Below are 23,735 nucleotides of genomic sequence, written 5' to 3'. Positions count from 1 at the left end.
CACTGCTGAGATGAGATTATTTTGCCATTGACAACCCTGATCTTTGCATCATTTTTTTCAGCTGACTTCCTTAATTGATTACTACTGTGGTGTTGCAGCCTGCAGCATAGCTCTCCTGAATTCTGCTGACACCGATCGATTAATGTGAAGGTGTTAATGTTAGTGATTTCATCTAAGCAACGTTCAAAACCATGTCAGTAATCTGTTCTTAGAAACTGCCAGATCATTGAATCTTGTAATTTTGCACATGTTAGTTTGAGTTAACAAGGATTTCTCTGGAGAGCAAAAAGAAGAGCAGGTTTTTATTCAATTGTTCTACATCAGTGTGACACACATGCTCGTGCTTAAATATTTAAATGACTGTTTTAAAAGTGTTCTTATCAATATTCATGGTTTCTCTGAAGAATTTATAAAAATGCTTGAGTGGAAAACCACTTCTTTCTTTTACCTAGGGAATTTCTGACAGGAGTGTAACTCTGAGCACCCTGCTAGCAAGTCTGCACGAGTCTGCCAGTTTCTTTCCCACTTTGCCTTCCACGTTTGCTTAGCAGTTTTCCTTAGCTAAGCAAAATGTTAAAATGAGCTTGCATTTATTTTCTCTTTCTGTTCTAGGTATACTCAGCAGATACTATCATGTTATACAGTTCCTTGGAGAAATTCTGCATTAGGGTCAGAACTCACTGTTCAATATTGTAAGGAAAGTTGCTTTTAAAGCTTGAAGTAGATCAACTGTTGGAAATACTTTTTTTTTGTTTTGGTGATTTTTTTTTTGGTAGGATGATTTCTTAAAACAATGTGGATTTTTGCAATTTGATAACGGATGTGTGTTACGCATGCATCAATAAAATAGCTCTGCTATATTTTCTAGTTAAAACATGCTGTCAGTTGAAAGTTTGCACTAGAATCAACCACCGCATATGCTATTTAGGAGTTATGAATTTTGCTTGTGTTGGAAGCAAACTAAATGTTTGGCGACTGACCAAGCACCAAAGCCAACTAATTACTTTGATCAATGTCATCTCCTTATATTCAGATAGAGGCAGAGAGTAGATGTGCATGCCCACATGTGTTTGTACATATGTGGGCCCAGGTATGCAGAAGCACGTGCATGCATCATCAATGAAAGGATTTGTTGGATAGTATTGCGGAAAGGTCTGTTTCAAGTCCCGTATGAGTAAATATTTTAATAGCCTGGATGATGGAATAGAGTATGCTTATTTAAATTTGCCGTTGACACCAAGATGAAAGTGCTTGTGAGTGTGCTGGAGAATGAGCAGAATTAAATATGAAGTTGGTAAGTTGGAAATATTATTTGAAAAAGGAAAAACGGGGAGGAACTCAGTAGGAACTAACATTTAGTGCTGCATTTAACAGAAATAATCAGTAGCAGAGAGTAAGATCCAACTGATTAGGTAGTGGTCCTTCGTGAAAGGAACTGGGATTTATTATGTATCACAAGCTGACCCGTGGGTCACATGCTGACCGTGGGTCACTAACGTCATGCTGTTGCAAAAAAGACAAATCTATATTGGGTTTTTAAAGAGGGATATGAAGCATAAGAGAGAAATAGTCCTTACTAATGCCAAGTAGAGTGTAATCTATGCTGCAGGACTGTGTCCAATTTCAGGTACTGCAGTCCAAGAGAAAATGCAAGTCAATTGGAATGGGTGTCCCCAAGGCAAAGCAGAGTAGGAGGAAAATATGACACTGCTTTCTAGATCTCCAGTCAGTGAGAAGAGCAGAACAAACTGGGGGTTGTTTAGCACTAAAGAAGAAAATGCTGACAGGAACTTTGTAAAAATCCTCGGTAACATAAAAGGCTGTTGCGAAGAGAGGAAGCAATCAGTCTGTGGACTGGAGATGCTGTGCTCTTATGCCCTGCAATTTCTCATCCTATCTACAGGAAGCGAGAAATATTCTTAAGGGACTATTTTGAATACTGAAGATACTGCAGCATAGCTTTCAGGAAAAGGGTACAGAATCTCCATCTTTGCAGGGGTTAGATGTTTCTGTCCAGGGTAAGAAGTATAGTTGATCTTGCCTGGAGACAGCAGGTTGAGCTAGATAACTCACAGAAATATAGGACTGGAATATCCCTGTGGGGATTATAGGTCATTCAGCCCTGGCAGAGCAAAAAATACTGTAGCGTATGCAGAAAACTTGTGTAAGCAAAGTCTGTGAAGTTCTGAGATCCAATTGGCCAGGTCCCAGCAAAGTTCTCCTAAACCTTTAGTGTTCTCTCTCTCTCTCTCTCTCTCTCTCTCTCTCTCTCTCTCTCTCTGCTTTTTTTTTTTTTTTAAGCCTTCCCCTTATAACTTAGTATTTTGTTCTTTGCATTATTTCAGCAATTTAAATTCTGCACATTGATAATGAGGAAAAATTAGTCAATTCTGAAGCTTTCTAAAACTCTTGAGAGCTCAACCAAATTAACTGTGTTCTCCTGTTCCAGTGGTGCTTCTTGCTGCTGTTCCCCACCTTGTTTGTAAAAGAGTAAATTAGGGTCCTAATTCCTTCCGAGTTGACAGTTCTTGTGGTTTTTGTTGGTGTCTTGTCTCTGTTCATGGAAGGTAAGGTAACACATAATGACAAAGAACCTGAAAGTGAAAGCTAGACAAGGCTGATGTTGCTTTCTTTCATGTTTCACAACTCTCCTAAACTGGGATCGTAATGCATGGCTTGTACGCAGTGCAGTGCAACAGAGAGGAGTTTTGCCTCCTGTGATTGTTAAAGCATCTCTTGCTGGAAGGGTTGCTGAAACAGTCATGAGCTTCTCCATCTCTACCTGGCTATAGTAGAAGAAACCTCTCTTATTCAGTTTGCTCAAGGGAGAAGGCTCCTTTTGCAAGGTCACTCTCTTCCTGAGAGCTTCTTTTCTATTCCTAAGGAATTTCAAGATTTGAGATAAGAGCAGTGCTTGGAGAAGACTTGTGTAACATTAGATTTTTTTTTCCTCCTTATTTAAACACTGCTAATGCTATTTACTAAAGCGTTTGTTTTCCGTATGTTCCTTGTCTAGTACTTCACGCTTGCAGACAGCAGCAGTGAAGAACTGGACCAGCTGTATCCGTTTCCGTAACTGTACATATACATAGCAGTAAAGCCCATAGGAAGGTTCGACACATTGGGGAGAACTCCCTCTCTATAAGGCAGATTAGAAATTAGGAAAACTCAGTGCCACTATTACCTCAGTACACCTCTTCTTGTATGTAATTTCTACCACAAAATGCATGCTCTCTAAACGTTTTAATTACTAGATGGATGGCTTACCTGTGAAGTGAAAAGCAATTCAGGGACAGGAATGACTATGGACACTGCCTGATCAGAGCTCCGGTTTGCCAACCTTAGTCCAGCCCTGTGTCCTCATTTGTCTACTGTAAAAGGAGACGAGCGTGATTTTATAGAAGGGAAAAGCCATGCAGCAGCCTTTTTTGCTAGAGTTAGCATCTTAAAAGCACGGATATATTCCATATGAATCCTGACTCATCTGAAGAGGGATGAAGGTAGACTATATGAACTTGGGAAGTTGGAAGGCTCTTCAGGTTTACTAATAACAGAAATCACAGAACAGAGACCACACAGTTTTTGTCAGTTATTGCCAGATGATCCAGGAGCTGATCAGAGAACTGTATTTTGAGGAAGGGAGGAGTATTTTGGGGAATTTGTAGGGCAGCCATTGGTGCTGTGTTATAACCTTTGTCTGCAGAACTTACTGTAGGTATCATCAAATCTTGTGTTTGGTTAAATTATTCTCAGGTGTGTGTTTTTAACTTTGTGGGGTGAGCTGCTTCTTGCCAACGTGTGCTCTGGTATTCAAAGATCAGTGCTGTCTTTTTTTTTTTTCCTGTTGTTTCTTTTATGTCCACTACTAGTGGAGACCTTTTCTCTGACCTAATGTAAGAGGCATTTTGTAATAAATTTCAGTAAAGTTCTTGTATGCTTTTTCCCATGTGTGTTCTGTTGAGTGCTAATCTAGCTGCTCCGTTGCATCTTAGACCACATACGTTGTCAGACATTGCAGACAGAGCAAAGCAATAAAATAGTGCTACACCTTCTGCCATTCCCGTTCCCTCTTGATGCTCTTAGTCTGAGACATCTGCAAATAGCTGAGCTTCGCTTTCTGCTCAGCATAATTCAGATGCTATGTTTAGACTTAGCTCATGTTTGACTTGCTCACGTTTAGACTTAGCTTTTTACCCTTAATACCAAGGAAAGGATCAAAGAATCTTCTGTGGTTCCTGCAAGAGTATTGCTTAGAAAGAGAGGTTTTGGTACAAACTGTTGGGTATACAGAGGTATAATGATGTACCTTTGTTCTGAACACTGATTACAGACCCCTTGTATTTCACCGCTGTCCGTTAGCAGGAGGTGTGGTACTAACTGAATCAAAAATACCTAGTCTGCTAGAATTGTGGTTATTAGCAAGGGATGTGATTAAGGTGAGAGAAGATTTTTATTCCTCCTGGCTTAAGCAGACAATATCTATATTTCTCAAGGCAATGGGGTTGTGAGATTATGGTGGGCAATTAAGAAATGGACAACAACAATCAACATTCACTCAGTCCCCAGTTGCAGAATTAATATATTTGTTTGACAAAAGCCCCCTTTTTACCTCCTGCATTGTAAAAGTTCTCAATTTCTAGTTTGTGGATAGTGAAATACAATTCCATTAACAAATCATCAGCAGACTTCCAGAAGACACTGGGGGACCAATTTATCAGTCCCTATGGAAGGCAAGTTAATAGCTAGGTAACTTTGTGTAGTAGCAGATGGCCTTTGACTGTCGACCTTTTGGAGGCACCAATGCTGGGTCACCTTAGCTCTTAACTAGAACAGTTTTTTTTATATATATATATATTTTTTTTTTTTCCCCCCTTAGGAGCAATTTCAGCACAGCTGTATTTTGGAGTTAAGAGGAGGCAGAAACTTTAGCTGTGATTACTGACTCATGGCCAGTCCCCACGAGTGTCTTTTATCTGAGAGTTCAGGGGGTGCACGGACTGTCCAGCCATGCCCATGCCGTGGAGTAGTTTTGGATGCTGTTAGGTCGCAGAAGAGACTAGGTGCTCTGAGAGCATACTGTGAAAAGCAGGTAAGTGCAGAAAGCTACAGGTCACCTGAGAATGCTCTTGCATCCCTGTAGTCACAGCATGTTTTTGCACTGCTGTACAGAGATTGGGGCTTGGAAACCAGTGTAGATTTAGAGCAGTAGTTTGATCAGAGCAGCCTGCTGGCACAGTAGTAATTCTGGGACTGGAGCTGGCTTAATGGTAGCTTTGGCATTTCTGCATTACTTTCTACTACCGTAGAGAGGGAATCTGGGTTTCTGAAAGACCTAGGCCCCTTCCTTTGGTGGAAGACAGCTTAGAAACTTTAAAAGTCCCCGTTTCTGATGTACTGCAGAGATTCAGGCCCCTGTTTCACCAAGCAGTCTGTGCTGGGGCTAAAGGTCTGGAAATCTTGATTCCCCAAGTTTGGGCAGGGTCTTGGGAAGGTTGAGCCCTCGCTTCTGCCGGAGGGGACTGTGGCCCTGCAGGGCTGTATCCTGTAGGTTTGTCCCAGAATGGGAAATGTGATGTCCCTAGCTCAGAGACCTCCCATGACTCGGGACAGTATCCCTGGGGAAACCTGGCTTGAAATGGACTTCCAGCCATTGTGAATAGTTTGATAAATCACATCACAGGGAAGCTTTCTGCCAGGTTTAGTAGTGGGCATCACAAGTTGGGTGTCTGGAATTAGCAAATATTTTTGATGATTTTGGATAAAATTGTTTCAGTGCTTTGTTTCCACGTTCATAGACTAGGACAGTAATGCTACCTCCTAATGTTCATTTTTCTGAAGTGCTGAATCAAATCAAATATTTGATTCAGTTTAGGATTTAGATGGCACTTACAAGGCCTGGGATCAGACACAAGTCAGGCGGACTGACAGACACCCTAGGATGCTTGTCCTCCGAATAGTGCTAAGATTTTGAGAAACAAGTATTTAATTATCCCTAAAGTATTAAGCACTGAGGGATTAAATTGTGCACAGACCGCTTTATTTTTTGATTTCCCTGCTTTTGGAGTGTTTGACTTTTAACCTTAATGTGGTATGTGTTTTTTGGTTTGTTTTTTTTTTGACGTAATATTTAAATTTACGCTTCTACAGTGGAGGTTGCAGTACTCTGTATTTCATTGAAAACAATAGCAAAGTTCACTGTATAATTTTGAAAAAAATGTTGACTTACAGCCACCTTAAATGTTTTATAACATGTCGTTGTTTTTTCCTTTAGTCTCCTTTGTGTAGCATTGTAAATATTTAAACACGGCTCCCAAAAATAAAAACTCTAGAAAATGTTGCACTCCTGTTGAAGGCTTTAGGGATTTGATGTGCTAAGTTGGAACTGGTTGGACGCATTTTAAAAATAACTTTTGATTGTTCTTGTTCACTTCGACAGCTTTGACTAGTGGTCAGAAATTATGGGGCAGGACGTAGGCCAAACTGCTTGTGACCACTATAAAGTCTAGAGGTCTGGATTCTGCCTTCGTCCGGCTACTCTTGAATAGTTGGAGTGGATGAAGTTATTTGCAAGCTCCCATTATGAACAAGTGCAGTGGAACACTGGTCTGACTTGGTTTAGACACAGTGAAAACTTGCAGTAACTGCAGAATAGTCTTTTCTTTTAATGTTCAGGGATTTTAAAGCAGAAAGAAGAGGCTGGACTTCTGCCCTGTTACTTAAGCTTTCTAAGCAAAGGTTTCCTTTGAAGTTGCTTTCTCTTACTAGATTCTTGGAATTAGTCCTGCTCAAAACGAAGTCAGAGGCGAACGTTCTTTTCGTTTGGTCCATCTCCTCTTGCACACTGCAATTTTATGCGTGTGCTATTAAAAAGGCTGATGGTTGAAGAAGTGCCCCTGGAACACACACTTAGCATAAGCTTTGCAGTTTGCTAATTTTTATTGATCCTAGTTGGATACTGATTTTATATAAAAGTGTGTGTGTATGCATGCATATAAAATGGGGAACATTCAGTATTTCAAATAATCAACCGTAGTCTTTTTTATTAAACTGTGAATGTACTCTTATATTAGTGTTAAAATCTTGAGCAGTCTTGCAATTATTTAAATTAATAGTTTAAAAATTAATAAAGTAGTATAATGATAAAGTGTGTGTATTACAGAGCACATTATTGGTCACCTGGCTTACTAATTAGTTGTCTATTAGACCAGGTGGTGTTTAGGTAAATAATTAGACGCTTCTGGGACCTTACTTTTTATGTGTAACATAAACAGTAGCAAGTTTAGTCTGATTCACTGGGGCTTGTTGTAGTAATTACTATTCTTGTTAAATTGGGAAAGTACAGTAAACATACCATTTTTTTCCCTCATTTAAAAACTCTTATAGACTGAAGCTTGTTTCTCCAGGTAATTTAAAAGAAAAAAAACTTTTTGGAAAATTTTGAAATCCTCATCATATTTTGGCTCTCAGCCAAAGATGTTGGTATATGGCATGCTTTATTTGCAAGCCATTTACTTGATTTATTTTGTTGTTTTTATTAACAAGATGAATAAATTTTAAAAAGCCCATAGGAAACACTGGGATGCTTCTGCCTCTAATGAGCTATTAGTATTAGTTATTCTGTAAGCTGAGTAAAACGTGCCAAGTCTGTATCTGAAAAGTTACTGGATCCTGGTAGCTGGATGTGAGCTTAGCTCAGGTTCGTTGAGTGGAGTGACTGTATTGCAAGCTTACAGCTTTGCTCAGATGCCTCGCAGACCAGTAGGGGTCACTGTGTGCATTGAATTTAGGGACTACGTAAGTCATTTTAATTAATTTTGTAATCGCATATTGTAGCATGCTTGAAAATCAGAAATCCTAGAGAAACTGTGTTCATTATTTATTATGTTCTACTGTCTTTGGGTTGGGAGTGTCTATACCGAGCATATGTAATAGTTAAAAATGTTATAAGCTACATGCAAAGTGTCAGTATTTCAGAAACTGGATGTCTAACTGATACGGTTTGGAAAGGATCTGACTTTGAGCAGGTCAGCTCTCAAAACCTGCTGAAAAGCTGAGTGATCAGAAGGTGGCTGTCACTGGAGCTACCATGTTTCCAGACCCAAACGGTAAAATGCCTCACGGCTGAAAAGAAGGTGGAAAGGTTGATGAGACAGGTAATGGGCCACGTAAGTGCTTCAGTGACGTTTTCCTCCATTTTACTGAAAAAGGAAACCATTTTTAACAACTCCGGTGGAAACATACCAAGCATGTTTTTACTTTTAAAATGCGTATCTTTTAAGTGAAATAGATATATCCTGTCCCTTAAAGTCGGATAGTTAATAATGTAACTAACTGATAATCAATGTGGTAAGTTCAAGCTAATGTTTAAAATCCATCCATTTCCACAGATTTTCTGTGATGGTAATGTCAAGAAATCTTCCCATCTAGAGATGAGTGTTTGAAATATTTTCTGTATAAATGTGAGTATGTACAAACAGACATATCTTTTTTTACGTTCATAAATGGTGCATTTATCCAGTTTCGAAGGAAATATGAAGACCAGGAGTAGTTGTTTGTAATGTTTTAGGCACCTAGATTTCTTAATGAGGGAGATACATTGCACATAATTGGATGCAGTTAGCTGTGCTGTTTATTTTCTTATCCTTCAGGTGATCTCTTCTTCCCTACGTACTGCAGTAGTGTCTGTGTATGTGTTACTCTGTGCTGCATTTGTGCCTTCTGGAGCTCACCTACAGATCTTGAGCCTTATTTCAAAATATGTTGAAGCTAAAAAGAACCTTCATCTTAAGTGGTCTGTGGATGAGGCTGCCCTGTTTTCCAGGAAAACCATCCCAGCCTGATGCCCTAGCTGACATCCAGGAGCTAAGAGCTCAGTTTCTGATTCAGGCAAGTCACTGGGATCTGGCAGTTCACTTCAGTAAAACATGGAGAACTGTGCTGAGTCAGCTAAAACTGAGATAAAGAGTAGGAACATATTTTTACTTTTCACTGTAACAGTAATATTAATACTTTTTGCCTCAGAGGCTGCCTGTAAACTGGTTAGCTTCTGTAATGCTCCCTGATACAACGGCAGATGGGAGCAGAAAGAGGCAATAACAAGATATTAGGCAATAGCATTGCTTGTTTTTTTTGTGTCTGGGATTTGCTTGATTTGATTCACGGGCAGTATCTGAAAACTTGTGCTGATCACTTTTACACGTGTTCCACTGAGAAGAGAACCAAATATCTGCACAAGGGTCTGTATCCTTTTCTTTACCTAAATTGGCTGAAATTTTTGTTACATTAGTAATCTGTGCATTAGAGTGAAGAATATCTTTTTATCTTCCTTTCTGTAATTGTCTTTTTGCTACTAAGAATTGTAATGCAGTTGGGGGAAAAAACAAGGAGTGAGGAAGAGCATCAATCTTTTCATTGTATTTTTTTTTATGAATTTTATATTCTGCTTGGTCTAAAAAGTGGTAAGTCTTTTAAGCACAGAAATGTCTTCAAATAACTATGATAAATTTTGATTGAAATAGAATGACAACTTCAGCAATCCTGTAACAAAAAGTTGTGAGCAACTTTTCAATGATATTACTTGAATTCATTGAAAAAATTACTTCAGCTTCAGTTTAGGTGTTTCTAAAGTAGCATGAGAGTACTTGTTTTTCCTTCTTCTAATGCTTGTCCTCTGCATCTCCAGTAAAGTCATGATAGTTTGAGTAAATTGCAGCTTTGCTTCCCTCCCTCTGCCCCCAAGTGTATGAGTTGTTTTGGTCATTTAAAACCTAGCATATCTTGACACCTTTGTATGTAGCCTTTACTTCTTCAGAACTGATCTTCAAAATGAAAGCTTGCTCTCATCTTTCATGTCAATGAACTTACTTTTTTTAAAAGGAAATATGATGTTCAGGTATAATTGTAAACCCAGCAATCGTAACTTAAAAGTTATTAAAAAAGAAAAATCAATCCCTAGACCCAAACACTTAGTAGTACAGCTGAGAGCTGACAACACTGAAGCCACTTAGGCAGGAAGGAAAGGCTGTTACATCTGACAGTACTAAACCCCTTACTGGTTTGGGGGGTTATTAGTTGTACACTGAACTGTGTTATAGAAAATAAATGAATGATTTTGCCAAGGAGCAGAGTAAGAAGGTTGAAGCTGGAGGAGGGAGCAAAAAGCAACATGGGAGGGCGCTGCTGGAGTTGTCACAGATCCTCTGCCTGGGAGCCATGCGTGGGACCCTTCTGAGTCAGGTGCTTTCGGGCCCATGCTCAGAGGAGCCCTCCTGCAGGACCCGTTTTCAAATGGAAAGATCCAATTACGTGATGCAGGTTGTAGTGTCTCATTACACTGGAGAGAAGTGTAAGTTACTGTAAATAGGTAAATCACATTGTCAGGTTTTATAACTGCGTGCATATGTTTTCCGTAGTCTTTTAGGATTCCTTTTTAAAAAGTGTTAAGTACTTGTGTTTTTGTAAACCTTTTATAAGACAACAGCCTATGGCACTAGAATCTATACCTTTCTGCTGACAAAGGAAGAAGCTTCTTATGCATAATTAATCCAAATATTAGTTTTTCTTTTGACTTTGACTTAAACTCCATAGAGTTTAACTAGGAAAACAGAAAAGTCACTGCTTCAGCTAGTGTGCCTGTCTAGAAAGAAATGATGATACTGCTGCAGGCATGCTTTGAGCAATGACTCGGGCATTTACCCAGTTCATGTATCCCTGTCATAAAGAGTCAGTCTCTCTTTTGAAGTCAGATGCAGTGATGTGGGCTTTCTGTGAATCATTCACAGGGAAAAAAAGTCTTTTGTCTCTTCTAAAACAGAAACAAATGCCTGTGATGTGTGTTTTCCTGTAATGAAATAAAGGGATATTAAAATAATATCCTAAATGTGAGCAAGTCATTTTAGTTATTGCTTGCTGCTGTTAGAAAGGTTGATAATTGCTTTAGGAAAAGAGAAGTTGCACGTAAAAGGATTTAAGTAATGGCGTTATCAGATGTGGCAGTCATTGTATATTATCAAGAAATTGAAGGAGCAAAGTGTGTTTATTATACTTCACTTTCAAATTCTGCATTTCCTCTATGTATCTATACAACAGCCTGTCATGCAGTCTGTTCTTCCAATCCCCTTAACTCCCTTTCCATTACAGGTAACTTCTTGCTTTTCCTATGACAGCTGACTCCAAGGTATGTCCAGCACAATTTGGGAATAATTAGCACTGAGCAGTACTTGATTTTTAGGGTGACTCAGAACAGGTTAACTTTATTGAATGAAGAGAGAGGGATTTCCTGTGCTTTGGATGTCTACTTTGCACTCCAGATAGAGCAAACGGTTCTAGATCCGGGGTTAGTTTAAAAGTAGGTTCACTTTGGTTTGGTGTGGGGTTTTTTTTTTTTTTTTTTTAAATAATCAGTTATGAATTGCCACAGTCATCAGTATCAGCGTCAAGGCTTTGAGCCCAGATATTTATGTGTATCAGATGACTGAGATGAAGAGAATTTCCTGTTTTCTATATAAGCACGAAGTGCAAGAACCAGACTTGGAAAGGACAAAATGTAACTTGTCTGCAACTTCTTGTCTAAAGATACTCTTCTTGATAATTTTGAGTTCTTATGAATAAAAGCTTATGTGGTAAAAGATTTTATGGCAGAAGTGCAGAAAATCTTTGTTTTCTTTGTTTAAAAAAAAAAATAAGTTTCTTAAATATACATAAAATAGCATCTTATTTATGCTGTCCATTGTCTGGAATACTTCCTCTTCCCCTCCCACTAACTACCAGAGGATTACAGACAGTTTACTTTTCAGACATTTGGCATCGTATACATTAAATGTGTGACTATTTTTTTATCTTCCTTTTTCCTCTTAGATCAGTACACGTTAAATATGAATGTTGTTGTGCAAGCAGATGCTGACAGCTAACCATAGTATCTGAGATAACACAGTTACTGCTACTTATAGACCAAGCTGGTTGTGGAAAAATATTGAAGAGATATTTGAAAGCCAGCTGGTAACTTGATTAAACCCTTAGTTTCATTTTTTTTCTGGAATCGTTGCAAGCATCAGCTTCTGGGCTGAAATTTGCAATCACAGGTGACTGAAGTTTTTCTTAACTTTGTGGGATCAGTTCACCTGCTTCTGAGAAAAAACAAATAGAAAAGCTGTTTTGCAAGGGTTAATAAAGTAAGTTCAGTCTCGTAACTGTTGTGCCAAGAAACTGTAGTGCCTTTTTTTCTGCTTTGGAGAAGAAACAGGGAAGTAGAATTAGAGTAGGAAAAGTCTTTTGCTATCTACCTGAAATTTGATCCAAACTTTGCCACGTGTCCTCTGAAAAATCTCAATTTACCCCAAGATTTTTCTCAGAGTCTGGTAGTAAAATTCTTCTAGATTGTTTGTGTTAGGTGTGTTAACAGTGGGAAACGCACAAAGCTTTTCTTAGAGTTACTCTTTTAGTCCGAAAGAAGGTTCTGCAATGTGACAGCTGAACAGAGAATAGCAAGACTGTTGTCATCTTTTTGCTTATGCTTTCATGTATAGGATAGTCTGTGTTGTTTCTACCAAGAAATAGAAGAAAGATGTATTCTTCTATTTTAAGATGTTATTCCATTGCTTCTCTCTGGCATTTTTAAAGCTTGCGTTTCTCTAGTTATATATGACTTGGATGCAGTCTGAACCTTTGGTCTCATGCTGCTTGTCTAAGTCGAGCAATAGAAAATGCCTTCTCTGAGAGCTGAGTCTTTTATTGCTTTCCATTTTAAAACGGAAAGAATTTTTCAAGCCTCTGAGGTGGCCAGTAGTTGTTTTGAATCTGAAAACCCCTTTTGATTATAAGCAGTTAGCCTGAGTGCTAGCCTTAGCTTAGAGAGGCTGGGCAACACTTACCCATTGTGAAGAGCCACTGTTGGACCATCAGCTTCTTTTTGCCCTCTGGATATTTTTTTCTTTGAAGCAAAGCCCTGCGCACCTCTGTCTGCTGAAAGATATGAAATGGAGGGTGAGTTTTTCTGAGGTCTGTGCTGTTCTGTGTTCCTCTGGAAGTTTCATGATTTCAGGTTTTGCAGGTACTTGTTTTAATGTGCCGATTTTTTGGAATCATTGCAGTTTACTTTGTGCTCAAACTGCTTTGGGTCTTTCACTTAGACTAGTGGTAATGTTGGATTGTGTAAGGAGTGTTAGCGGAGTGGCTGTATGTTATAATTATATACTTACAGGTTACTCTGGGGAAAATGAGTATATGTTAACATGATTTTCTGTATGCTAAGATAATATAACAGAAAGACAAAAGTAATGAAAGTAAGAAAATGAGCGTTTTAGCTTCAGGAGAGTTTGTGTGGGGAGCCTGTGCCCAGGAACTGTTTAGCCTTTAAATCAGTACAGTTTGAAAGACCCTCATGCAAGTTGATATAATAACCTCTGAAATACTAACGATCAGTTATCACTTCCATTGGGAAAACTGTACCAGTCCCAAGCATAAAAATGGTCATTTCAAATGTCTTTACTAAGCAGCACAGAATTCTGCAAAACTAAATCTTGAGTAGATGTGACTCCCTAAATGGTAATTCCATCTTTTTTTAAAAGGTCAGCTCAATTAGATTTTGGCAAGATTGAGTCTTCAGTGTCTCTTAGTATATTCATCAGGACACATTGGCTGGTAGTTTGCAAGTGTTCATGGGCAGTTCGGGTTAGTAATACATTGGTACCAGTACAAATAGATTGTCCTCATCACCGCATAGACAAAACGCTCATGAGAACTGTGCGATTCTTTAAGCACTAGTGGCATGATATAATGAAGTTGTATTCCATTAAGCCCTTGTATACTGGGGAGCAAAATGTCATCACCTGAGTGTGGCTACATTTCTGTGATACAACCTCATCTGTTCCGTCAACTAGTTTTGCTGTGATCAATAAGCAGTTTTCTGTGGCCTTTCACTACTGTCAGATGTCATTGAATGATGTAAATACGCATCAGAAACGAGAAACTTGACAGCTCACCTAGACTGAAGAGAGAAGTGTGGGAGGGGGGAACTGCTGGAATAGACAGAAATGATAGCTGATGTCTGCTCTGTATAAATGATTTGATATTGCTGCAGACAAGACTCTTCATTTTCTGTAAGCATGCAACAAAATGCTTGTACACGAGTCATGCATCATTCAAAAAGGCTTTTTGTGTTATAGGAGGACACTGGTTACCGTGTTTGAAATGGGCCACGCACGAGTTAGGTCTTGTCTCATTCTTCTCTTTTGAGATTAACTTCTGGGTTCTACCTGCAGTCTACTGGGATCTATTGAAAAAAAGGAAAATTAAGTAAATATTGAAAATGTTCTCCTGAGCGTTATACAATGGGATTAATTTCTAGCTGTGCTAACATACTCTTTCAAAGCATCAAAGAATTCACTTTTTCCATATTTAGTCACTGGATCAAAACACAGTGATATTTAATTGTGAAGTGATTTACAACAGCTTTAAAAACTGACAAGGTAGGGGAGTATTAGATGATGATAGTTATTTTGCACAATGGTGAATGTTAGCTGAAATGTACAGTTTTATTTTCATTTGAATTAGTTGGCTATACTTGATAACTCAGACAATATATCGGCTGCTGTTGGCGTTATACAAGAAGAGAGCGCTCAGCACTATTCAATATTTGGTTTTATAGTTGCTGGATTGTGGGTATCGCACTGTGGAGCAGACTCTTTCTGCAATTTTAGCACAAGTTCATTTACCATACAAGTCCTGGACTAAGTTTTTTTTGTGAGGAGAGGAAGTTTCTGTGATGGATGGTTGGAGCTAGATAAGCATTTAAGCTGTCCTAATAAGAGGATGGTACTTGGCTTTTTGTCTTAGGGTTGATTAATCTTTCTTATGCAACATACGCAGCTGATCTTTACTGTATTTGCTAGCACATAAGAAGGAAAATATGGAAGCTGTGATTCAGAAGAGAAAGTGAATACATTAGTAAAATAAAATCTATTTTTAAAAAGTCCTTAGTTTTAACAATCTAAAGTAATACCTGCTTACGTATAACAGAGACACCTGTACTCTAACCTCCTCCTAACAGCGATCTGCTCTGCTGCCTCAGGTCACTTGGTTGCCCTCCACCTCTGCTCTCACAGCCGCTGGCAAAAATGCTTTACAAGACAAGGACTTTGTCCTTGTGAGGTCGTGTGTGTGTGTATAACAAAGCTACCTATCTAGCATATGTGGTTGAGGCTTCACTACCTTAATAAATTTGTCACCCTTTGATGTTCTTCAAACAAATCAGATTTTCATATAATGGTAAGAGGAAGAGCTCAGGGGCCCTCGGAGTTCAGTGCCGTGCTTTGCTGTCACAGGCTTTGAGTGACTGCTGTGTGGCTGCTGCTCATATCACTGAGGTTTGACCTTCACCAGTCCTTTGCTGCATTGCCATCACGGCGCGTACGAGCATGTCTCAGCCGAAAGGCCTCATTGCAGACCAGGCGTCAAAGTCCCCCTGAGTGTTCAAGCTCCGAGGTCTCCCATCATCTCTACGGCTGTGTGGGTCTTCCTACAGCACTTTCAAAAATTGCCCCTCTGCTAGCCTACTCCTTGACTTAATTTGCTCCATGTGATGTACGTGGACATTTCCTGAAGGAGAGGATGTTACTGGAAAGCCTCTGTGCAGGCTGATTGTTATTTTGAATTAGAAAATGATTTTGAGCTGGTTTCTAGCCTGCTCATCAAGTGGCTTGGAGGCAGTATTGTTCCTTTGCAAATGAGAGATGGTGATAAGTCTCTTATCTTTCTGATAAGTAAAATGACCAAAATGATTTAAACAGTGTTCATAGGATGCTTGTCACACAAACGCAGAGTAGTCTCCAGGTCTTCCTACAGCTGGTAAATGGGACTTTTGCTATTGACCTCATTTTGGCCAGGTTTTTTACCGCTTTTTGAGGGGGAGAAAGGGAGATGATTGACTTCATGGCGGGGAAAAATCATTACGTAGAAGGATAACGTTCCAGCTGCTCTGTCTGATGTGTCTCCATGCAAGTACCAAGCGAGGATGATTACTGGAATTCTCTAGAAGCTAGCAGAAGGGCTCTGCTGCAACTTCTAGTGCTTTTCTGTGCTTTTGGATACTTTTTAGGTTTAAGCCAGTCTACTGTGTATTTTCTTCCTATTAAATTTTCTTACGAAATCACCTTTATTTCATTTCCAGTATTTGGTTGCTAGTACTGGCAAGTGAGATAAGATATCTCATAGTCCATTATAACCCCTCGAAGTACTCCGACCTCCAGAATACCTTGAAAATCCCCAAATGAAGAGGGTAAAATGCCATTTTCCCATTGCTCGTAATACCACTCTTGGTGCAATGTTATGTTTTAAAAAGTCTTTTTAGATCTATTTCTGCAGTCCTGAAATACCCGTGCATCCTAAATAGACTGCTCAGTGACGTAAAGATTAAAACTCATTCGGGATGACAGGGAGTTGTGTCGTCAACCCAAACATACTGGTCAAAACAATTTTCCATACTATTCTGTTGTGTAGTCTCTCTGCGTTTCTTATGTATTAAAATAAAGGCACAGTCAGATTTTTTTTTTTATTTACAGATTTTGCAGTGTTTCTGTCACTTCAACTTCTTTTTCCTTATTAAGACTTCAGAGATACAAACCAGTAGCTCAGTAATTGCTTTCTTGAATCTGCCTTTAATAATTACATTTAGTAAAGCTGTATCGAAAATTAGAAAGGCAGAGACTAATGGAAAACTAGATTTTTCACTGAATTAGAAAGCAAGACAATCCATATATTGACAACATTTCAAGTTGAAACAGATCAGGAAAACTGTTTTGGACTGTCTGTGCAGAGAGGCAAACACAGGCCTGATGTGCAGTGGCATCTGCATTTTATAGAAGCAGAGAAACTATAAGAGATTTCATGTAAATAGGTGTCTTGAGAGGGGACAGTACAAATCTGATTTGGAAGCAAGTCATTTGAGGTTTTTTTGGTCAGAGGACTACTTTTTTTTTTTTTTTCTTAGCATTAACAAAAAATCTGGAAAGTACAACTTTGGACTAATCAAAATACCTTGAGATGGGAGGGAGAGGAGAGAGGAAACATTTGCAGTTCTTATTTTAGCCTGAACCACAATCTTTCAGAAGAATGTTTGTCAAGGTTGTTATGACAGCACTATGAGCCACTCTGCATGAAGTGGGTAGAAGAAAGAAGGTATTTGATCATCGTTCAGTCGTTACTGAGACTTTTCGACAAAAAATTCGAGGCATGTCGATTCCCTTTTTAAGAACAAGCAAAAACATCAAAACTATTTCCAGACTTCTATTCCTGATATGTTAACTATTTTAAATGCCTCTCATTTCAAGCAGGCTCTTTTTTTAGATAATGTGTTCATTAATAAATGAATGCTTGTACCGGCTGTGGTACTTTGAAAGAAACAAAACTCCTTAAAATGTGAATAGATCTTACAGTATAAGTCGATCATCCCGAATCTTATGTAGTATTGGTTGGATTTAAAAGCTTGTGCTTGTAAGATTTTTATTTTAGAAACAAGTTTATTTTCTGTTCTGTCTCCATATGCTTCCTGTTTTCATGTAGGATCTGAACTGTGCTGATAAATATCATGCAGGTATCTTTGCATCTTTCTATAGTGTTTTCAAGTTGGGCCTTACTTCACTTATCCTTTTAATAGACGCTGCTCCTGAGGAAGGTTATATTAACACTTTCGGCGTTTTTACAGACCTTCATTTTTACCCAGCAGTACAGTCCTATTTATCTCATGTACATTTAACAATAGTTTGCTTTAACAGCGTAATGATTTCTTCTGCTGCTTTCTGTGGGTTTTTTTTTTTTTTTCCAGAATTGGGCTCAACGCTTCTTACCTGAGTCTTTGTCTGATTTGCATCAATGCGTCATCAGTAAAACATAGATGCTGTGATTTTTGACACCTTGGATCAATTTCAGATAAACACGGAATAATAATATTTTGCTTATGTGTGTACAGTTCATTTATTGGATATTAAATTAAATTTACCTTAAACTGCTGCTGAATTTTCACTTTTCAGCATGTTTCATAGAACAAAGGCTGATGCCTTTGAATGCATCTGAAAATGGAGGGGCATGGATCTTCTTTTACTGAAAACTTTGCTTTAAATCCTAATCACACAGCACAGAGTTTAATAACATTCGTCGTATTATTTACCTATATTAATCAGTATGTCGTCTGTATGTTTGTAATCCAGTAAGCTTCTTCATTAACCCGGCAACTTTTATGGTGGGCTGAGAAAACCAATTGTTGCTAGTTAGCATCTGAACCTTTGTTAAGGCAGTGTGTTAAACTGTTAGGCGATAGCAATGAGGAAGACGTAATTATTAGATCACCACCAATCTGGGAAATTTCACTCTTGTATATACAAGCCATTGAAACAGCATGCTAATATTAGCCTCATTTGGAGTGGAAGTAAGGAATGTATAAGAAAACAATGCTGGAGTTAGAGGGACACAAAAGAGCTCCTAAGGTGAGACATGCTTGGGATTCTCACCTGGCTGCCAGCTAATGTCTTGAGTTATTATTTGAGCAAGGCACTGTTATTTGTAACTTAAGAAAGATTTTTGTCGATTGTGAACAAATTATCAAGTGTCTGTTGGACCTGACATTTTCTCCTTTGCATGGTGGGAAGGATGAAGGACTCTTAAGAGAAATAACGTGAAGTTAATGGGAAGATAAAACCTCTGCATTCCACCATCTTCCTTCAAAATATTGCAACAGGATTTTCGCAAATACAGTAGACTCAGAATGTGAGTGGATAAGTTGGAAAAAAAATCAACTTTTCATGGTAACTTTCAACAGCTGAAGTGCTGAGGCCTACTTTGATAACACAGAGATGTAGGAAGCAGCTGAACTGCACGCTCTGAGCATGTACAAATTTGTGACAAATATTTTGAGAAGCTCTCTTTCAAATATTTATGTGGGTAAGAAAATAAATTGTGAGTATATAACTGGATCCCCTAACTGTCTTAAAATAAGCATAGAAAAGGGAAAAAAAATTGTCTCCTCACTTTACCTCCTGATGTGGAAAGACCTTTCATAGAATTAGTACTTTAGGTTGGCAGGGACCCCTGGAGATCGCCTGGTCTTGTCCCCTGCTCAATGCAGGACCGGCTAGAGCAGGTTGCTCGTGGTCTTGTCCTGCCAAGGTTTGACTTTCTCCACAGCCTCCCTGGGCCCCTGTTCCAGTGTTTTTGTTTCTGATGAGGCTATTAAATAAGCCGTATTTGGTGTTAGATCTTGTGATGGTCATGTTTTTCTAGAAAAACTGAATGCGATTTGCATGCAATAATTTTCCATCAGTTCTTGTAAGTAATTGGGCAGAATGAGATTTGATAGAAAACGTGTATGTTTACAGGGGAGTCAGTGCAAAGGAAGAAACTTTGCTGTTTTATGAAGTTTAAAAAAACTATTTGTTTTTGTCCTTATTTTCTGTGGAATAAAAATACCTTTGTCTATTTTTAACTGAGATCATCCCTCTCATTAGAGGCACTAACAGTTTTTTTTTTTTTTAGTATTATCCTGGCTAGAAATGTGTGGTCTAGAAATTAAAGCACACAGTTTGTGGCAATTCTCTCTATTCGTGGTAGGTAGAATTTTACAAGCTATTTATTTTGCAGACTGATGTGGTGACATATTTCAGGGGAAGATTTTCTTGAAACCAAACATACTGGGTAATGGTTACATAAAGCAACAGCTGTCCAAAGCCTTTCAAGTCCTAGGATTTTCTGAAAGCATTTTATAACTATTATCTTGTCATTTTATACTACGATAATACATCATACCTTCCTTTAAGACCGTTACAAATAGTATCAGTCTTTACTGTCGGAAACCTTATGTTCACTTTTACAAGGTGTTACAATGTTATGTAGTATTAATGGTCAATTTTTTTTTTAAAGCATACATCTCTGAAAACTAATCTGTAATGTAGAAATAAGAAAATACCACCCTTTTAACTCTGTAGTAGTTTTTTACCTATACATTTTAATGAACTGGGTCACATTATTTTCTGTGGGTTTAAAGGATAACGTGAAGAGTTTGTTCCAGTTAAAAATGCTCTATTGGATTCATTTAGTATTTGCTAGCAAGTGTTAAGAAGTTTTGAGGAAAATGGCATTTTTCCTTGTAAATATGTCAAGAATGTCTTAAGTATGGGTACTATTTTTTGATTTGTTTTTCCGTTTATGTAGTGTCAACATATCCCAAAAGCACTGGCTCAAGCAAAATCCTGCACTGGCTCATGGTTTTTCAGGTCAGTGTCATCTTTTGGGGACTTTTTCGTTCATGAGGTAGAGGAGAGAAAGAGATGTTTCTCACTGACAGTCTCCTTCCCCAGGTAGAAAAGTCAATACAACGTTTTGTGGAAAAGCTCTTCTATGTCCTCTCCCTCTTTAAAATACCCTGGGAGGAGTTGAGCAGTACCAAATTTACACATAGAACAACGTAGCGATGCAGCTTCTGATATTAAATCCTCTAGCGTTCAGCACTGGCATGGTGTGTGGAGGAGATGATTTTAGAGAATCTTTGGGCTTGTGTGCGCACTTCTATAGATTTCCCCCCTCCCACCCCCAGATTTTTCATGCAATTCTTATTAAAGGGCCTTCCATGTTAGGGTACTGTGGAAATGACAAAATTGGGAAGAGATCAGAAAGTACTCAAGTTAGTTTCTCATGGGCTAAAATAGGCACCTATAAAATAGCATGCATAGGAGAATGTGCAGTCTGTGTAGGTATATGCACATCATATGTTTGTGCTTTCAGCCCATTAATTCTGTAAGGAGTTTGGGCTTTTGACCTTGGGCCTCTGAGTCATGCCTAAGTTGGGATGCTGAAAGTAGGTTTTCCGAGGGAGAAGTCTGATTTAAGTTGTTCAGCATTGTTGGAACTACTTGGATTTTAGGTCTAAAATTTCCAAAGTGCCCATGGTGTTACCATTTGCCTTAATCATGAAAACTTTCTTTCTGTATTGATAGTTTTCCTGCCTTTTCTCATGCATTAATTCCTAGAGAAGGTGGCAAGAAGGGCTGGAAGCAGTAAGTCCTTTGCTCTGAGGCCCCTTTGTTCCCATGGGACTCAGTCGTGTACACTGAGCAAAGCAGGTGCTCTGCGGCGAAGGGCAGTGCGTGTCTGACCATTGCAAATGTGTATGGGCAAGGACACCGGGTTGTGGTCGTGTGAAAAACTTAACTGACACTTCTGGTGTTTGAGTACTTGCGTTCACGACAGTTGTTTCTTAAGGGTTTCCCCATTCTTATCTTTCTTCTTTCTACCCTGGAGAAGGGCCCTGGGAGTGAAGGAAAGGGATTGCATCTTTTGGATAGGTACTGATACCAGATATACAACCAGTGGATGTGGAGCCTTCAGATCCCCAGTACAGAGCTCTAGAATAGGAGGCACCTGAATTTTTAACATCTAGCTGCTTTTCCAATAGCAGAGGGAGAGAGAGGGCTTCCACAACAAGGAAATGCAGCCATTTAAGTTTCTGATTTATGAGAAAAATCATACGTTCCCTTCCAGGTTACAGGAGAGGGAATGCTTAAATTAAGAGCCCTTATTCCTGTTATTCACTGCTTCATTTAATGCAGTGTGGTCTTTTCAGGTATTGTTCCCACATGCCAAAACCTAGATTCCTGTCCTGAATCTCTCTCTTAAAAACGTAAGACTATCCCCAACTCTTCTGCTACCTAATATCATAATGATTCCTGGTATGGAGTAACCGCAAAAAAATAGCTGCTGCTGTTTCTGTAGGTCTGAAATTTGTGGTAACTTTGTGGAGATGCCGTAAACTGAGTTCAGTCAGCATGTAGGCATTGCAAAGCAAGAGAACACTGGCAATGCAGTTGTCGTGGGAGAACCTGCTTGTCAATGGATTCATCAGTGATCTGGATGAAGGCACAGAGTGCACTCTCAGCAAGTTTGCTGATGATACTAAACTGCGGGGAGTGGCTGACACACCAGAAGACTGTGCTGCCATTCAGAGGGACCTGGACAGGCTGGAGAGCTGGGCAGAGAGGAACCTCATGAAGTTCCACAAAGGCAAGTGCAAGATCCTGCACCTAGGGAGGAATAACCCCATGCACCAGCACAGGCTGGGGGTTGACCTGCTGGAAAGCAGCTCTGCCGAGAAGGACCTGGGAGTGCTGGTGGACAACAAGTCAAGCATGAGCCAGCAGTGTGCCCTTGTGGCCAAGAAGGCCAATGGTCTCCTGGGGTGCCTTAGGCAGAGTGTTGCCAGCAGGTCGAGGGAGGTGATCCTGCCCCTCTCCTCAGCCCTGGAGAAGCCACCCCTGGAGTACTGTGTCCAGTTCTGGGCTCCCCAGGACAAGAGAGACATGGCACTCCTGGAGAGAGTCCAGCGGAGGGCTACCAAGATGATCAGGGGACTGGAGCATCTCTCCTATGAGGAAAGGCTGCAAGAGCTGGGCCTGTTCAGCCTGGAGAAGAGAAGATTGAGAAGGGATCTCATCAACGTGTACAAGTATCTGAAGGGGGAGTGTCGAGAGGATGAGGCCAGCCTCTTCTCTGTGGTGCCCAGCGACAGGACAAGAGGCAACGGGCAGAAACTGAAACACGGGCGGTTCCATCTGGACATGAGGAAAAACTTCTTGACTGTGAGGGTGACAGAGCATTGGAACAGGTTGCCCAGAGAGGTGGTGGAGTCTCCTTCCCTGGAGATATTCAAAACCCGTCTGGATGTGATCCTGGGCAATGTGCTCTAGAGGCCCCTGCTTGAGCAGGGAGGTTGGACTAGCTGATCTCCAGAGGTCCCTTCCAACCTCAACCATTCTGTGATTGTGCTTTTCACACGTACTCTGTGAAGGTTTGTAAGTATTGGGCTTTCTTTCAGAAGTTTATAGGTTGGCCAGAATTGCTTCCCAGCTGTCTTCCTGGTCTCCTTGTTCACATCTTGGAGAACTTTCTGTGAAAATGTGTGTGGTGGGTGGTGTTTTTTTTTTTAATGAGTGAAATAAAATGTATTTTTCTTTAAATATGTGCTTGAACAGTCTTAGCTGAAACTTTCTAAAAATATTTTCTGCCTGAATCACATACCTGGGATGGAAAATCTAAGTCCAAAAATTAAAGGTTGGCAAAACTCTAAGTAACTGAGAACAGAGTCCTGGAAAATATTAGATTAGTCTAATTACTCGTATCGCTGCCAGTAACTCCCATAATGTAGTTTATTAAATTAACTCTATCTCAGTTCCTCTTCAAATGTTATTGAAATATGAATTAAAAATAGCAAGAGTGTGTGTGAACTGCAGTGAAACAGGAAGGCAAGAGTCATTTGCTAATAGGTAAGTGTTGCTTCTTTACCCTTTCACATTTCTTACCCATGAAAAACATCTGTGGGTGAAAGAAGAGGCAAGGAGGGAGAGGGACTGCATGGAGTGATGAGTAGTTGCTTCCTGAGACAGCTGGAGATAAAGTGGCACCTCACCAACGTATAGGATAAAGTAAGTTGTATTTTCTCTGCCCTCTAAGTATGGAAGAGGCACTTTCTGTAAACATGTAGAAGAATCAACTTTCACTGCAGCAAAGAAGTTAAAGTAAACTAAGCAAAGTTTACATTCCTTCTGCAGAGGGACACTGGAGGCGCATAATAATAGAGCATTTGTAACAAAAAATATTTGAAGAAGTTATTTATGGCAGTGTTTTATGTGGATAGAAACTACAGATTTTTTATATTCTTCACAAAAGGTGAGAACCAGAAAAATACCAAGACTCAGGGA

General features: G+C 39.4%; 1 protein-coding gene across 4 annotated transcripts in view; it reads left to right on the top strand.

Annotated features, from left to right (window-relative positions):
• LOC138064679 (sorting nexin-24) overlaps positions 1-23,735 on the top strand; it is an 88,643-nt gene that overhangs the window by 10,867 nt on the left and 54,041 nt on the right. The window contains exons 1-2 of one of the 4 annotated variants that reach the window (XM_068928380.1): positions 8,388-8,459; positions 8,649-8,886. The exons of 1 other annotated variant lie outside the window; for it this stretch is intronic. In XM_068928380.1, the coding sequence (XP_068784481.1) occupies positions 8,758-8,886 (129 nt within the window). In that variant the 5' untranslated portion in view covers positions 8,388-8,459; positions 8,649-8,757. Of the gene's footprint in view, positions 1-8,387; positions 8,460-8,648; positions 8,887-23,409; positions 23,460-23,735 lie in introns of those variants that run through there. 2 more of the 4 variants (XM_068928383.1, XM_068928382.1) reach the window with 2 other exon arrangements.

The sequence above is a fragment of the Struthio camelus genome, chromosome Z (genome assembly GCF_040807025.1).
Source record: "Struthio camelus isolate bStrCam1 chromosome Z, bStrCam1.hap1, whole genome shotgun sequence".
NCBI lineage: Eukaryota > Metazoa > Chordata > Aves > Struthioniformes > Struthionidae > Struthio > Struthio camelus.
The sequence above is the reverse complement of the archived record's forward strand: the minus strand, read 5'-3'. Positions and strand labels throughout refer to the sequence as shown.